At 36.0% G+C, this 18,469-nt stretch overlaps 1 protein-coding gene across 4 annotated transcripts in view; it reads right to left on the bottom strand.

Annotated features, from left to right (window-relative positions):
* Positions 1-8,749, bottom strand: part of LOC117343791 (uracil-DNA glycosylase-like) — a 32,797-nt gene extending 24,048 nt beyond the window's left edge. Inside the window, exons 1-2 of one of the 4 annotated variants that reach the window (XM_033906291.1) lie at positions 8,643-8,749; positions 5,048-5,198 (exon numbers count right to left, since the gene is read on the bottom strand). In XM_033906291.1, the coding sequence (XP_033762182.1) occupies positions 5,048-5,057 (10 nt within the window). In that variant the 5' untranslated portion in view covers positions 5,058-5,198; positions 8,643-8,749. Of the gene's footprint in view, positions 1-880; positions 1,063-5,047; positions 5,199-5,366; positions 5,580-8,642 lie in introns of those variants that run through there. The other 3 variants (XM_033906292.1, XM_033906290.1, XM_033906293.1) reach the window with 3 other exon arrangements.
* Positions 8,750-18,469: the final 9,720 nt, after the last annotated feature.

The raw sequence follows: 18,469 nt of genomic DNA, 5'->3' as shown, positions 1-18,469 counted from the left end.
CTGGATAAAAATTATGACATTAATGATCAGTATCTGTAACTCCAGAAGTCATGGTTAAAACTGTATTTGAACTTAACAATTATGTTTGAAGGCAACGGAGTCTGACAGAATCCCACTGTTTTCCATGTCGATCCTGTCAGCAGTTAGGAAAACCACAAGAGCACAAACAACAAGAATTGTCGCATTTCCTACACCCACGAGACAATTTGATGTTTTGGATCAGTATTGACTAGTGCTTCTTGATCGTGCGAAACATTTGTGTGTCTTCACAGCTGTAAACCAAATTGTATATACATGTATATACACTTGTATTGATAAATTGATATACATTGATGTCAGATCAGAGCAACGCGTTTCTCAAAAAAATGCACCAAAGAGGTTGATCGTCTCGTCGATATCTAACAGCAATTTACACCACGTTTCACTCATCATTGCCTTGTATCAGTAAAGAGGACGCATATAACTCTTACAGAGGGTTTACATCTGTCATTCAAAATGACTCTTGAGTGATGGTCTTCACAATTTCTACTTTCGACTGATAATCTGCAGATATTGAAAATATTCCTAGGGCATAAATCAAGACGATTGCACAATAGCCAGTAATGCCTTTCATCATAGTTTAATTCATAGGTTACATATGTTTTAATGGAAATTGATATGTTTACCTGCTTGTTGCACTCCGTAGCCTCCCGTCTCAACCATAGTAAAATTTCATATGCAATTCAAATTAACGGAGGTGTTGTGTATTATATAGAATTGGTAATGAAACGGAGACAACTCTTATAGATTTGTATTTTATTGATGAAAATCTTTATATAAAGTTCTCCCACAGATGAAGAGGAAAATTTGAAATAAACGAAGGAAGAACGAAATTAATTACTGGCTATATAGTTTTGTGATGTTCACGGTTCGATGATGCAAGTCCGCTGTTATTGGTACTGCAGGTGCAGATGCATTGGGGAATGCTGAATATGGCCTGTCAAACCTACGTTCTTCCTCGAAACTATTGTAAGAAACAACAATTTAGAAATGCGAGATTGAATTGGTTAACATATAAGCCATTCCCAAAACTTTAATACTAAAATTTTACATTACTAAGGGAGCTTATTTAAGGATAAACATGGTAGTGTATTAAAACAATTTGTGACTAATACAGTTTGTACATATGCACTTACAGGGCCAATTTTATCAATATTTCTTAAATAAGCATTACAGAATTTAAGAAAGGTTCTTACCTAAGATTGATTAATTAAATCTAAGAATGTTTTGATATGGAGTTGAGGAGTTTCTTTAAGTTAAAGAATGTGAGGAAACATGGGCCAGAAATGTCATGTTGGACAGAGTCATGTCAAAGATAAACATTCAGTGTTTTCTAACATCTGAGGTTCTACACTACAAACAGGGGATGATCTACAACATGCCAAAAACATTAAGCTTTTGTATTGCTTTCAACAACAGATTAAGCTTCCTAGCATAACAACCAAATCTGTCAACGGGAAGATGGCAATGTTCATCTGATCTTGATAACAATGGTAATAGTGGTAATAATGGTGAGTTTTCCTTAGATATAACTACTTTTCTATCAAATATAAACAGAAAACACTACCAAGGCTTGTTGTCGCTTGAAACAGATTCAGTGGCCTATTGTGAAGAATTATATCTTTATTTCAAGAAGTCAAACTTCTCCATTGATTCTCCTTGACTTTTTAATCAAGACTTGTAGCAAGGAACGTCTTGTCAGTGGAAATGATAAGTCCGACTGGCTTCACTGCAGCAAAGCAATTTTGTTTTTGTTTCCTACACACATTCTTTGACAATCATCTGCTTAGATAGAATCCCTTTTCTTGTATAGCCTTGAATGCGCTATAAAGCAATGTTTTCACTTGCAATGGTTTTTTATAATGATTTTTAGACTCTGTCTCACTCATGTATCCAGTATGCCCAAATATCAAAATAAGATCGAACAAAATCCTGAAAAACTGTTATAGTTTTGTTATAATTACACCATGCATTAAAGCCCGAACTCCCATAGAAATATACATAAATGTTTACATTTCGACCTCTTCAAAGTTTTCAGACTTAATAGATACCTAACAAATTATCGCAAATCAAAACCTGGAGAAAAATGTGTATTTATAAAAGTATATGGGAAATTCCCACAAATAATAACGCAGACAGACGGACCAAGTTTCTTTGCGAATTAGTCCGACAATGCAACGGGTGGGTTATTATTGAACAAAATATGGCAGAACGACGAAAGCATGGGCGTGCCACAGAGCAGACAGATTCTGCCAAAAAGGGACTGAAATCGTCAAAACCCCAGAATTTTCTTAGGGAAAGAATTGATTCGTTAAAACTTAAAACAAGAGAAGAAGTTCCGATTTTGCCTGATGTCTATTGGATTGCTACTTAACTCCTTCCGTATTCTGCGAACATTACTAACTTATCGATGTTTTGTTGTGTGCATATTGTTCTATTTTCAAATTAAGTATTCAGTTGCATTTTTGTTTATATTGATCAGTTATTACGAGATTACTATGCTGTTATGTTCAATTGAAAGCATTATTAGGCTAGTTCACGTATACTCGGTATGTAAACAATGGCCATGTAGTAGTTTGTATGTAGTGTACGTTGTAGCAGTTCTCGGCTACATGACAAATCTCGCGAAATAAAAAATAAAAACATTGAAAAAATAGATAAATAGACAATTTTAGACTTTGCAAACGCCTTAGTGTCCCATTCCCATCGGTGTTCAACAACACACAGGAATACATTTATCGCAATAGGAAGAAAGAAGCATTGCGAATGTTTTCCCCCTATGTGTGAGGATATTCTTGTTTCTGTACCTCTTCGATAAATTCATTCTTTCCTGCGTTTTGTTTTAACACCGATGAAAATGGGACACTAAGGCATATGAAAAGTCTAAAATTGTCTATCTATCTATTTTTTCAATGTTTTCATTTTTTGTTTCGTTTGATTTCGTTTCGTTTCGTTTCGCTTTCGCTTCGCACTTTACAGGTACCCGTATGCATATTCATGTATTGTCAATTTAATAAGTTTTGTTTAAAAAGACCAGTAGGTGTCTACTCTGCTTTTGCACTATTAGATCAGAGGGATATGTGTGTTTACAATTACATTCTGTAATATTACAAACCGCATTGGTCCAGTGGTCCTCAATTAGCAATTGTTCTATCTTGTCGTGCTTGGTCAGTTATCTACATGTAGATTTGATTTGTCTTTTGTCAACCAGTATGGGTTGACTCCAAATGTTATTTTGGGGTGTATTCAAATTACATGTTACAGTGATTTATATTGTCCAAATAGACAAAATTGCATCATAGCCTGACATATATACGGCATTTGGTTTCGTTTCAACAGGTAAATACGTCTGGTGCTTTCAACATGTGTATTGTTAACATAAAACTTTGCATAGTTTCTACTGTAAAAAGATTACTTAGAATTGAAAATGCCATTCATTCAGCGAGGAAGTGTGTAGAATGTGTATATATCTGTAGATTTTTATTTGCACCTTATGTATTTCTCAGAAATTAAACCAAGCCTGGCCTGTCATTGTGTACATGTCATCTGAGTGAAAGAGTGGAATGTTCGAGAATTCTTGTTTGCGCATGCACAGTACGCTGTGCATGCGCAAACAAGAATTCTCGAACATTCTCCTGACACACACACGCACTGTCACAAGGAACTGAACAGTCAATGATACCCGTAACCAGGTAGGGCAGTCTAACCAATACAATGTTTTCATTTTTTGTTTCGTTTGATTTCGTTTCGTTTCGTTTCGTTTGATTTCGTTTCGTTTCGTGTTTCGCTTTCGCTTCGCACTTTACAGGTACCATATGCATACACGGTAAAAATAATGATACATATTCTATAAAAAAAACCTTGTAATGTAATTGCAACAAAATACCTCGATGCAATTGCCAATGAGTCCTGTTACCTCTCGACTATCTAGAGAAGCGGTTATATATAGTATCCCTTTACAGTGGCTCATCTTATTCCGAATTCCAATCAGTCTCTGGAGAAATCGGAATTCACTTTTGCATATTTCCACCCTGGCGTGAATACCGGTTTTCCAGAGCTTTTAAACTCAGCTACGTCTCGATCATCCTTCTGCTCTTTCTGCCAATTAATTGTTTTTCCGAGAAAACTCCACACCCACTGGTCACACGACGCACAGCTTCACCCGATATTCACATTCAATCAATCAATGGAGCTACAGTGACAGCAGATTGGCATACAAACTCGACATTATCTGGATTCATTTCAGACATTCGTGAGAGAGTTAAAGCAGGGTTATTTTTCCAAGATCTAAAATGTAACTTAAAGTTGTAATTGACCAATGCAACTACCCAACAGCGACTGGTCGATTTTTTTATACACTGATGTGTCAAGGACTCCCCCGGTCAAGCGTCCAGATCAGTGGTGATTTTCATGTTGAATAAGCATCTTGGATTGCCATTAATACACGTGTGCAACTAGAATTTTAGATTTTGCGGGAGTATGTGGCTTCAATGCATGATTAAATCACCGATGAATTGTAACAAAAGGCCAACGGTCATGAGACTCACGACCGGAAATGTTTTTGTTTCCCACTGACTTTTTTTCGTATGCTTTCTTATTGCTATTTTGATTTTCTATATACACTTGTAGGTAACTATTTCTAAATTTAACGTCTGTACCTTCTATGAAGTGACAATTGAGCATATAATGATAACAAGAAGAATTAACGATAAGTCTTTGAACATCTTAATTAAGCGGAGCATGCACACAATACTAAAATGACAAGAGCTATATCGAGGAAATGTTGCTTCCACCTCATTAAATCAGCTACAAAATCAGGTCACTGTGCTTGACGAGAGGTTATCGATACTAGTCTCTTTCAGATATAATTCGGTGTGTCAATGTTAGAATAAAAAAATGTCTGGTGTATTTTTTGGAGTTTATGAATTCAGCGGTCACAATATATGGGCAAACAAAGCAAACAAATTGCTTTTACATCCGGCCGTTTATATGGTAAGAAGATACATACCGTAGGCCATTATCACAGGAAGGTCTTTTTTCTTGCTTTGTTTTTCCTTTCACTATGTCACTCAAATCTTCAAACAACGCTGGTGTATCACAAACTCCACAACGCAAGGGTACGTTAAGTTCTGGGTGTGTTGAATATTGTTATCAGGAGCCTACAATTACAAAAAAATAATGATAAGTCCATGGGACAGGAAAAATGCAGGATATTGACAGGTGAAGCTTCTGCTATATCAAAATTATGATATGAAGTTTACAAATTATTAAAACATTATATAATAGTCATACATATATAAAATAGTATATTGGTTAGACTGCCCTACCTGGTTACGGGTATCATTGACTGTTCAGTTCCTTGTGACAGTGTGGTTGGTGTGGGCGTCAGGAAAATATTCGAGAATTCTTGTTTGCGCATGCGGAAACAAGAATTCTCGAACATTCCACTCTTTCACTCAGATGACATGTACACAATGACAGGCCAGGCCTGTTTAATTTCTGAGGTGCAAATACAAATCTACAGATATATACACATTCTACACACTTCCTCGCTGAATGAATGGCATTTTCAATTCTAAGTAATCTTTTTAAAGTAGAAACTATGCAAAGTTGTATGTTAACAATACATATGTTGAAAGCACCAGACGTATTTACCTGTTGGAACGAAACCAAATGCCGTATATATTTCAGGATATGATGCAATTTTGTCTATTTGAACAATATATATCACGCCAAGCTGCACTTTAACAAGTAACTTGAATACACCCCAAAATAACATTTGGAGTCCACCCATACTGTGTGACATAATGGTTTTTTTCAGGAACATTAATTTATATGATTAATGTAATGTAAGTTTATTTGAAGGCAATAAACAATTATACCAATTTGTTTGCAATAAGAAATGACGAATTACGGATGTCGGGACGACATTTTAAACTGAAAGTATGCTGTAGGGTCATGTGTAACTTCGTTGTATTGTCATCCGCATTTATGCGTGTTTGAAAGATTTTTTCTCTGTTTACCTGTAAAGACTGATTAAAGGTAGTCATGCAATGTTGCATCTATATTTATCTGTAGCCTGTTTGTCCACTTATGCCTGTGAGTTTGAACGTGTTTAGCGGCGTGTTTGTTGGACACTACGTACATTGTATTACATCGGACTGCTGCCACGACGTTAGCCAAAGGTGTGTAATAAATATTTATTTGTGAATGGTTTGGTTCATTAGGACGCAGACAAATTTATAGTTCAGACTGGCAATCATACAATGCGGCGTTTGTGTCCACAGAGCGTGGAAGCAATGGATTGTTGTACTTTCACACTAACAGTCTGTTTCTTTTTAATTTACTTGCTTTGGTTCAAATTATGCAAATTGTGTATATTTGTTACACTTTATTTTTTAATGATAACTGAAGTTATCATAAAAATGATCTGTTGTATTTAGATAAACACATAATACTTAAATGATATGAGCTATAACGAGAGAGGCTGTCGGGACATGTTATTTATTCCTTACTAGATTAGCTGCTGGTAACGCATTGATATAGCAGATTTAAATCAGTTAATTTGGGTTGGAAATGCAAAATGCATTCTCCAAAAATTGATGTTCACTATGTCACACGCATCGTTTTAACTTGTTAAATGCACACAATTCTGTGTTTTAAAGTTTTGCAGGGTAGTTGCGCTAGCGAGATATCACCGCTTTACAGTAAAACATCTGACCAAATATTTTTGAGTTTTATACTGAGTTAATAAATTAAAATACAAGTTCTGATGGGGCTTCTTCAATGAGAGAAACCAAGTTGCCAGAGACATTCCAGTTCATTAGTCTCTTTTTTTAAAAGCAAACAAATTGCACTGACATCCGGCAATTTATATGATACGGAGATACATAACGTGACTCATTATCGTTAGAAGATCCCCTTTTCTTGCTCTGTTTTCCCTTTCACTACGTCACTCACGCATGTGTATTAGTGTTGCATTTATAATCAATCAGAACAAAAATCGTTATGTTTTTAAATAAATTCATTAAGTAATGATTTCCCCTTCAGTTTTGTTTGTTTTCTCAACCGAATTTTAATGTTAGGTGTCCAAAGTCCTTATCATGATGTATTCGTCGGTGCTAGTGTTCTCGCGCAGTCACTTGACCGGCACGAAGGACTACATTAACACTTGGTAGGTAAATATGGCCAGATCTCCCGACTAACGTATTTTGCCGTACAAACAAACGTGATACACTTGTTCATCGTACTTAGAAACCGAGGAAAAGTGCTGTACATTCTTCTATTTATTCACATACAGTTACACAACGTCGTTATAAACTGGTATATACTGGTATGCCGATTAATTGACTACTTTTTAAATAATTTTGACGATTTTTGTCATTTTTTTAATAAAAATCACTACAAGCTGCACTTTAACAAGTACTTTGAATACACCTCAATATAAATATCTAAAACGTATTCATATCATCTTATAGACGACTTCCACAATGATCATGTCAGGGTATCGGGCCGACCATCACTGCGCCATTGAAACGTTCTTATTAAGAACGCCGTTGTGGCTCAGCGGTATAAGCTGCGTGTATTTCTGGCTAGGCGATTGGGTGCCGTAGATCGTGAGTTCGAGGCCCGGTCATATAAAACCTATTTTTTGGAATTACTCTTATCAGAATATCTAATTTTGTATTTAACACATGCTAAGACATCAGTGATTGTACTTATACCAAGAACGTCTATAGATTAATTGCAGAATTTTAAATAATGACAAGAGTACATGAATACCACAACTATTTTTAAAGGTATGGAACTCCAATTCCGATTTATTTTGACACAACCAGAACGCATAAAGAATCCCGTAATTCGCCATGGTTTCAAATATATTCAAGAGTGAATCTCCATTCTCACTAAATCATATGCTTAGTAATAAAAGATGTTATTTTCATTCGAGTACACATGAAATCATGGACACTTCTCACATGTAGTGGAAATGATATTTTAAAACAGAAATGGATGCCTTGTTCCATTGCTCTCAACATGTATGCCATATTTGAAACCACTACTTAAGTATTTTAAAGGAAAAATATACCATTCAAAGCGCATAGAAACCCATTCATAGAAGCCATCTATTGGACATAAACCCCATTCATAGGACATATAACCCTTTTGTAGGACATAGAAACCATTCATAGCGCATAGAACCCATTTATAGGACATAGGACCCATTCATTGGACATAGAACCCATGCATAGGACATACAACCCATTTATAGGACAACAAACCCATTCATAAGACATAAAACCCATGCATAGTACATAGAGCCCATTCATAGCACAGGGAACACATTCATTGGACATAGAACTCATTCATAGGACAAAGAACCCATTCATTGGACATACATGTAGAACCCATTTATGTTGAATATTATTATCAGGAGCCTACAATTACAAAAAAATGATGATAAATCTACGGGACAGGAAAATTGCAGGATATTGACAGGTGAAGCTTCTGCTATATCAAAATTATGATATGAAGTTTACAAATTATTAAAACATTATATAATAGTCATACATATATAAAACAGTATATTGGTTAGACTGCCCTACCTGGTTACGGGTATCATTGACTGTTCAGTTCCTTGTGACAGTGCGGTTGGTGGTGTGTCAGGAGAATGTTCGAGAATTCTTGTTTGCGCATGCACAGCGTACTGTGCATGCGCAAACAAGAATTCTTGAACATTCCACTCTTTCACTCAGATGACATGTACACAATGACAGGCCAGGCCTGGTTTAATTTCTGAGAAATACATAAGGTGCAAAGATATATACACATTCTAAAACTTCCTCGCTGAATGAATGGCATTTTCAGTTCTAAGTAATCTTTTTACAGTAGAAACTATGCAAAGTTTTATGTTAACAATACACATGTTGAAAGCTCCAGACGTATTTACCTGTTGAAACGAAACCAAATGCCGTATATATGTCAGGATATGATGCAATTTTGTCTATTTGAACAATATATATCACGCCAAGCTGCACTTTAACAAGTAACTTGAATACACCCCAAAATAACATTTGGAGTCCACCCATACTGTGTGACATAATGGTTTTTTTCGGGAACATTAATTTATATGATTAATGTAATGTAAGTTTATTTGAAGGCAATAAACAATTATACCAATTTGTTTGCAATAAGAAATGACGAATTACGGATGTCGGGACGACATTTTAAACTGAAAGTATGCTGTAGGGTCATGTGTAACTTCGTTGTATTGTCATCCGCATTTATGCGTGTTTGAAAGATTTTTTCTCTGTTTACCTGTAAAGACTGATTAAAGGTAGTCATGCAATGTTGCATCTATATTTATCTGTAGCCTGTTTGTCCACTTATGCCTGTGAGTTTGAACGTGTTTAGCGGCGTGTTTGTTGGACACTACGTACATTGTATTACATCGGACTGCTGCCACGACGTTAGCCAAAGGTGTGTAATAAATATTTATTTGTGAATGGTTTGGTTCATTAGGACGCAGACAAATTTATAGTTCAGACTGGCAATCATACAATGCGGCGTTTGTGTCCACAGAGCGTGGAAGCAATGGATTGTTGTACTTTCACACTAACAGTCTGTTTCTTTTTAATTTACTTGCTTTGGTTCAAATTATGCAAATTGTGTATATTTGTTACACTTTATTTTTTAATGATAACTGAAGTTATCATAAAAATGATCTGTTGTATTTAGATAAACACATAATACTTAAATGATATGAGCTATAACGAGAGAGGCTGTCGGGACATGTTATTTATTCCTTACTAGATTAGCTGCTGGTAACGCATTGATATAGCAGATTTAAATCAGTTAATTTGGGTTGGAAATGCAAAATGCATTCTCCAAAATTTGATGTTCACTATGTCACACGCATCGTTTTAACTTGTTAAATGCACACAATTCTGTGTTTTAAAGTTTTGCAGGGTAGTTGCGCTAGCGAGATATCACCGCTTTACAGTAAAACATCTGACCAAATATTTTTGAGTTTTATACTGAGTTAATAAATTAAAATACAAGTTCTGATGGATCTTCTTCAATGAGAGAAACCAAGTTGCCAGAGACATTCCAGTTCATTAGTCTCTTTTTTTTAAAAGCAAACAAATTGCACTGACATCCGGCAATTTATATGATACGGAGATACATAACGTGGCTCATTATCGTTAGAAGATCCCCTTTTCTTGCTTTGTTTTCCCTTTCACTACGTCACTCACGCATGTGTATTAGTGTTGCATTTATAATCAATCAGAACAAAAATCGTTATGTTTTTAAGTAAATTCATTAAGTAATGATTTCCCCTTCAGTTTTGTTTGTTTTCTCAACCGAATTTTAATGTTAGGTGTCCAAAGTCCTTATCATGATGTATTCGTCGGTGCTAGTGTTCTCGCGCAGTCACTTGACCGGCACGAAGGACTACATTAACACTTGGTAGGTAAATATGGCCAGATCTCCCGACTAACGTATTTTGCCGTACAAACAAACGTGATACACTTGTTCATCGTACTTAGAAACCGAGGAAAAGTGCTGTACATTCTTCTATTTATTCACATACAGTTACACAACGTCGTTATAAACTGGTATATACTGGTATGCCGATTAATTGACTACTTTTGAAATAATTTTGACGATTTTTGTCATTTTTTTAATAAAAATCACTACAAGCTGCACTTTAACAAGTACTTTGAATACACCTCAATATAAATATCTAAAACGTATTCATATCATCTTATAGACGACTTCCACAATGATCATGTCAGGGTATCGGGCCGACCATCACTGCGCCATTGAAACGTTCTTATTAAGAACGCCGTTGTGGCTCAGCGGTATAAGCTGCGTGTATTTCTGGCTAGGCGATTGGGTGCCGTAGATCGTGAGTTCGAGGCCCGGTCATATAAAACCTATTTTTTGGAATTACTCTTATCAGAATATCTAATTTTGTATTTAACACATGCTAAGACATCAGCGATTGTACTTATACCAAGAACGTCTATAGATTAATTGCAGAATTTTAAATAATGACAAGAGTACATGAATACCACAACTATTTTTAAAGGTATGGAACTCCAATTCAGATTTATTTTGACAAAACCAGAACGCATAAAGAATCCCGTAATTCGCCATGGTTTCAAATATATTCAAGAGTGAATCTCCATTCTCACTAAATCATCTGCTTAGTAATAAAAGATGTTATTTTCATTCGAGTACACATGAAATCATGGACACTTCTCACATGTAGTGGAAATGATATTTTAAAACAGAAATGGATGCCTTGTTCCATTGCTCTCAACATGTATGCCATATTTGAAACCACTACTTAAGTATTTTAAAGGAAAAATATACCATTCAAAGCGCATAGAAACCCATTCATAGAAGCCATCTATTGGACATAAACCCCATTCATAGGACATTTAACCCATTTATAGGACATAGGACCCATTCATTGGACATAGAACCCATGCATATAGGACATACAACCCATTTATAGGACATAAAACCCATGCATAGTACATAGAGCCCATTCATAGTACAGGGAACACATTCATTGGACATAGAACTCATTCATAGGACAAAGAACCCATTCATTGGACATACATGTAGAACCCATTTATGTTGAATATTATTATCAGGAGCCTACAATTACAAAAAAAATAATGATAAATCTACGTGACAGGAAATTGCAGGATATTGACAGGTGAAGCTACTGCTATATCAAAATTATGATATGAAGTTTACAAATTATTAAAACATTATATAATAGTCATACATATATAAAACAGTATATTGGTTAGACTGCCCTACCTGGTTACGGGTATCATTGACTGTTCAGTTCCTTGTGACAGTGTGGTTGGTGTGGGCGTCAGGAAAATGTTCGAGAATTCTTGTTTGCGCATGCGGAAACAAGAATTATCGAACATTCCACTCTTTCACTCAGATGACATGTACACAATGACAGGCCAGGCCTGTTTAATTTCTGAGGTGCAAATACAAATCTACAGATATATACACATTCTACACACTTCCTCGCTGAATGAATGGCATTTTCAATTCTAAGTAATCTTTTTAAAGTAGAAACTATGCAAAGTTGTATGTTAACAATACATATGTTGAAAGCACCAGACGTATTTACCTGTTGGAACGAAACCAAATGCCGTATATATTTCAGGATATGATGCAATTTTGTCTATTTGAACAATATATTATCACGCCAAGCTGCACTTTAACAAGTAACTTGAATACACCCCAAAATAACATTTGGAGTCCACCCATACTGTGTGACATAATGGTTTTTTTCAGGAACATTAATTTATATGATTAATGTAATGTAAGTTTATTTGAAGGCAATAAACAATTATACCAATTTGTTTGCAATAAGAAATGACGAATTACGGATGTCGGGACGACATTTTAAACTGAAAGTATGCTGTAGGGTCATGTGTAACTTCGTTGTATTGTCATCCGCATTTATGCGTGTTTGAAAGATTTTTTCTCTGTTTACCTGTAAAGACTGATTAAAGGTAGTCATGCAATGTTGCATCTATATTTATCTGTAGCCTGTTTGTCCACTTATGCCTGTGAGTTTGAACGTGTTTAGCGGCGTGTTTGTTGGACACTACGTACATTGTATTACATCGGACTGCTGCCACGACGTTAGCCAAAGGTGTGTAATAAATATTTATTTGTGAATGGTTTGGTTCATTAGGACGCAGACAAATTTATAGTTCAGACTGGCAATCATACAATGCGGCGTTTGTGTCCACAGAGCGTGGAAGCAATGGATTGTTGTACTTTCACACTAACAGTCTGTTTCTTTTTAATTTACTTGCTTTGGTTCAAATTATGCAAATTGTGTATATTTGTTACACTTTATTTTTTAATGATAACTAAAGTTATCATAAAAATGATCTGTTGTATTTAGATAAACACATAATACTTAAATGATATGAGCTATAACGAGAGAGGCTGTCGGGACATGTTATTTATTCCTTACTAGATTAGCTGCTGGTAACGCATTGATATAGCAGATTTAAATCAGTTAATTTGGGTTGGAAATGCAAAATGCATTCTCCAAAATTTGATGTTCACTATGTCACACGCATCGTTTTAACTTGTTAAATGCACACAATTCTGTGTTTTAAAGTTTTGCAGGGTAGTTGCGCTAGCGAGATATCACCGCTTTACAGTAAAACATCTGACCAAATATTTTTGAGTTTTATACTGAGTTAATAAATTAAAATACAAGTTCTGATGGGGCTTCTTCAATGAGAGAAACCAAGTTGCCAGAGACATTCCAGTTCATTAGTCTCTTCTTTTTAAAAGCAAACAAATTGCACTGACATCCGGCAATTTATATGATACGGAGATACATAACGTGGCTCATTATCGTTAGAAGATCCCTTTTTCTTGCTCTGTTTTCCCTTTCACTACGTCACTCACGCATGTGTATTAGTGTTGCATTTATAACTAGAGGGTGACACCTGAAGGATGTCACAGATGGAATGAAGTGCAGTAAGGGGCGCTAACTCTGTTCCAGCAGTTTTCATCAAAACCGCTCACTATCAAAATTTCGACCAATAAGAAGACCTTGTGTTGTGGGCCGCCGTAGCCGATTGGTTAAGGGGCCCAGACACTTTATCACTAGCCCTTCATCTCTGGGTGTAGTTCGAAACACATATAGGGCAGATGCCTTTTTATGACTGTAGGTCGGTGATTTTTCTCTGGGTACTCCAGCTTTCCACCACCAACAAAACCAGGCACGTCCTTAAATGACCCATTCGGAACCCCTTAGGTTTTTTTTTTCAAAATACACCTCGGACGTGAATGGTTATTTGAAGAAACGTTTTATTACGTGACAAATCATTTGGTAATGAAAATGGCGCCCACGCCACAAAAGGTTGTGTTTCAGCAAGACACGCTGAATTCTTGAATTCCATTTAATACATGTTGAAGTGTTCTTTTTTTTGTTTCGTCATTAAACTAATTGCATTATCAAATTTAGATAAAGCGATGTTAACACACGTTGAAAAGTCTATGGGCGCTGCCATGTTTGCTTATAATGTACTCAGTACAACAACTTAAAATAATGAAAGATATTTCAATAAACAAATTTTAAACATGTGGAATGTCCAATTTGAACCTTAGAACCAGTAACTTTATTTAAAATGATTAAAAGAAATGTTTTACCTAAATCATGCGCGAACTCAATTGCCAGTTATTTTGCTCCGTCATTATTACGCGAAACCGCATTTCTCCAGGATCTGGATAGATTACTGGACTACTAACGTTAGCGTCCGAGGGTAGGTATAGCCAATTCGAGGATGATCCGAATGTAAATGACCCTTCCTTTTTATATGACGTTAAAAACTTTATTTACATATTTCATTGAAATCAAACAATATGTAAATTCGAACCAATCAGAGGCTAGGAAATGACGACCTTTTCGGTAAAATGTTAATAAAATAATAAATTGAGGTTACAAGAGTAACCAGTGTCCCATGATGTACCTACATACCAAATTTAAATTTCATTGCAATCGGACAATAACTTAAATCTTCGAACATTAATACGTTCCGTTACTACACTTCATCCTTTATAATATTCTATCGTCAATTTATCGATCGGAATCCTGAGATATCATTACCACGATAATATTAAATAATTAACGAATTACGTTGCTAATGCTGCCATTCATTATAATATTAGAATTCATTAAAGTATTTATATTACTAAGTATAAAATACCGCTTGAGTATTAATACTAAAAATAAATTCCACAAGTGTACACAAAATCCTTAACATCACTTCTGGTTATAACATCATATATTGGGACCGAGTTCACAATTAGCTTCGCTATATGTTACATTGTAATATTAAAATTCATAATAAATTCCCAAAATTGCATTTACAACTTTCTATTTCACCTGGTCAAGACCAACATCTGAGAAACAAAATATAAAAGTTTCAACACAGCATGTTGGACATTATCAGGAGATATCTGTCAACAGCTGTCACCAAATACCGATTATATACATCCGGGTCTGGGGTAGAGGTCAAATCTACACCCAAAAGTGTGTTAAGGTAGACCGACCCTTCTGTGACGTCACAGACATGAGTCCGGCGATCCGGCGTCCGGCGATCCGGGCCCTTGATTATATTCACGAATAGTTACATCTGGTTTAATTTTCAAGTCAGCTGGGAGATAAATGTTTAGGCCTACAGCACGATGCGGTCAAGAGGTAAAGGGGTCAGTTTTGTAAAACTAAAAGACTAGGTAAGGCTTATGCTTTCAATGAAGTGAGAACATAAATTAAAGATGGTCCATTGAAAACAAGGACAGCGCCGACATAATGTGCCAATGTGTGACGACCATATAACTTTAGTTACAATCTCGGCGGAGACAATTTATATCAAGTCAGGAAGAGGTTAGCACATCTCCAATTTATGGCAATGTAGAACAAGAGGACACTTCATGGCGCACGGGCCGACGCATAGTGGAGTTGGGGACTTTGGCCGATGCTCTAAAAGTACATGCACTTTGCGGCAACCAACAATTACTTCAGTATGTACTCCATCTGTCAGATTGTATATTGTTTGGGGAACGTTAGTTCGGCCTTGCGCACTTTACATGTGATATATTGTTATTCAGAATACGAGGTAGTCAACCATATTCCAACCGCGGCTAGACACAGATCAGAAAAAGGAGGAAACGCATGGGACGTAAACACAAAACTTGCAACATGCATTGATGGTATAAAAGATCTATATAAACTCTCACGAAATTTACGTTGACATTCGACAATTTTTCAAAAACCTAAAACCCGTGAAATTGATGTAGATGTTAAGTGCCTTTTTACTCATATTCTGGATATATTATAAATATTGTATTTAATTAACTGTAGGCCTATAAAACACGTTTCTTGTGATCCGTCTAGGCTGGAGATTTCACTCCATGGGGAGCTCTCTACCAGGTTCGAGCAGTTTTATAAATAGATCACAACAAAAACGGATGACGGATTGACAAGCACAAATTCGGACCCTTTAAAGAGGCATGTCCGTTAATGAATTGTAACGAGTTGCATAAATTGCAAAAAATACATAAACAAAAACCATCAAAACGCCAACTCTGTTAATTTCTACATCACTACCATGTCAGCAAATTGCGGCGCCCAGGTGTAAAGCTCAAGAGCGTCTTCGTTGCCACAGGTGTAAAATACGGAAATGTTTAATTTTCCTATTTAACTATAACCAATCAATCCAATAAGACTTGATGATGTCAAAATATATGATTCCGATAAACTGTGAGATTTACAGTCATTTCGATCGCGGATTTTGCTGTATATGTTGCATAATTCGTGGATTGCGGCATAATTTGGTCATACCCGCCTACAATGAGGGCGAATTAGCAAAAAATGAGAGGTGTTTTTCCTGTCAGTTATCCTTGCAAGTTATAGCCAATTTATCATTTTGTTCCGTGGTCGGGTTATTTTCCTTGAAGGACATCATTATCACATCAAAAAAGAGAAAAAATATCCCAACCGTTCTTCCGATCCCGTCTTCGGCGTTCATTTTCTATCGAAATTATCGTTGTCCGGGTGTAAAATTCATCGATGCCCAGGTGTAAGCACCGGCGTCCGGTCAGTACGATTGAACCCGGTGAGTAAAGCCTGGGGTCGCGGTTCGATGACGGTGGAGGCACACTACTTGCTTTTCTGTTACATCGGTTGACCACTCCAAGTGCAAGCTATATGAAAATGAGAGGCTTCGTTGGGGATAAAACCTGGGTCAATGTGTGTTCGGGGCGAACACGTTTGAAAAGTGAGGAATAGTGACGCAGGTTTTAATTGTAAATAGGGTACATAGTGATTTCAGGTGGGGGAATTTCCATTAAGTCAGTCGGTAGAGCGACGGAGCAGTAAGCAGAGGGTCGCGGGTTTAACCCCTTGTGGCGGCACTAAATTCGCTTTCCTGTTATATATATGAAAATATTGTTGTATCGTCTGCCCTTTTACGTTGTTAGTAGCAAAGAAATATGGCAGTAGAATACTGATGCCATTATTAAGTGCACGATCATTTGGAATCCAACAATGCAAAGTAAAGACAATGAAATTCACATCAGGACAAACAATAAACAAGTCTGTCACTCAACTTGCCGTGTTCGAAAGTAAAGGTGGTCCGATGGCCAGAGGCTATAGAAAACCTGGTCGGTCTATGTAAAATTTCTCAGTGTTGGCCCCAATGGCTATGAAAAGTTTGAGTCCTGACATACATTACAATTCATGTAAACAACATTCCAATATTTTCTGACAAATGATGATATGAAATCCGAGCTTAAAATAGAGGTTTTTTTTAACCCATAATAGCGTGTTATTACTGGATGATGCAAGCGTTTGCGTGACAGTAATGCTACTTTTCAACAATATGTTTACAAAATGGGTCTGTGGGAAAATGACTTGGGCTATGGGATTTCAATTTTCTGTAGACATACTGTCTAAGGAATTTTCATATATACTTTCATGTATAGATGTTTAGATGTAATACATAGTTATGTTACAATGTGTTGTAGCATTTTTTTGTGTCATTCTTTTAAATTAACCCCCCCCCCCCCCCCCCCCCCCCCCTAAAAAAAAAGTCTAAAATCTGAAAATGTGGTAGTATATATGTAACAGGAGCGTACGTTAAACTGCACCCGACTCGCCCTTGTGGACCAACAACCCAGGTTCGATGGGTAACTTGTGTCTGTCGTATAGAGAGAAAACAAACGCCTTGAACTACAATTAACACTTTATTAACGATGACATAAACATTTACAACATGAAATTACATATAAACGGACAGCAGCATAGGCCTAGCTATATAATAAACATCCTAACCTAAAACCACCCCCATACCTGTACGACCTAACTAAACCCAACATCCCGACTAATACTTTCGTGTAAATTTGGCAGAGGACTCTATTTGTGTAAACTGAGGTAACATTTGTGAAAATGCGCATCATTTCTTTTTTGAATGTCCAATATATGCTACTGCTCGTGCTGAAATGTTCCAATATTTTAATGATTTAAATATACATGTAAATTTAAATTTGTTATTATATGGTAATGAAAACTTGGCTTTGGAAGTGAATAGTTATGTATTTGGATATGTGCAGTCTTTCATAAAGTCCAGCAGAAGATTTTGAATATATATACTTGTATCTCTTTATTATGTAATGTACATTGTATGTTAAATTATCAATTTTTCCTCCTAAATGTTACATGATTTACTATATATTATACCTATGTCATTACTTGTAAATATTAACATGTTGAGTGGAGAAGGCTTCATAAGTTGTAATAACTTGTGCCTAATCCTATTGTTCTTGTTTAGACAATAAAATATGTTTAAAGTCAAGACTA

The sequence above is a fragment of the Pecten maximus genome, chromosome 15 (genome assembly GCF_902652985.1).
Source record: "Pecten maximus chromosome 15, xPecMax1.1, whole genome shotgun sequence".
Classification (NCBI taxonomy): Eukaryota; Metazoa; Mollusca; class Bivalvia; order Pectinida; family Pectinidae; genus Pecten; species Pecten maximus.
Note: the sequence above shows the minus strand (reverse complement) of the source record. Positions and strands in the feature narration are given on the sequence as shown.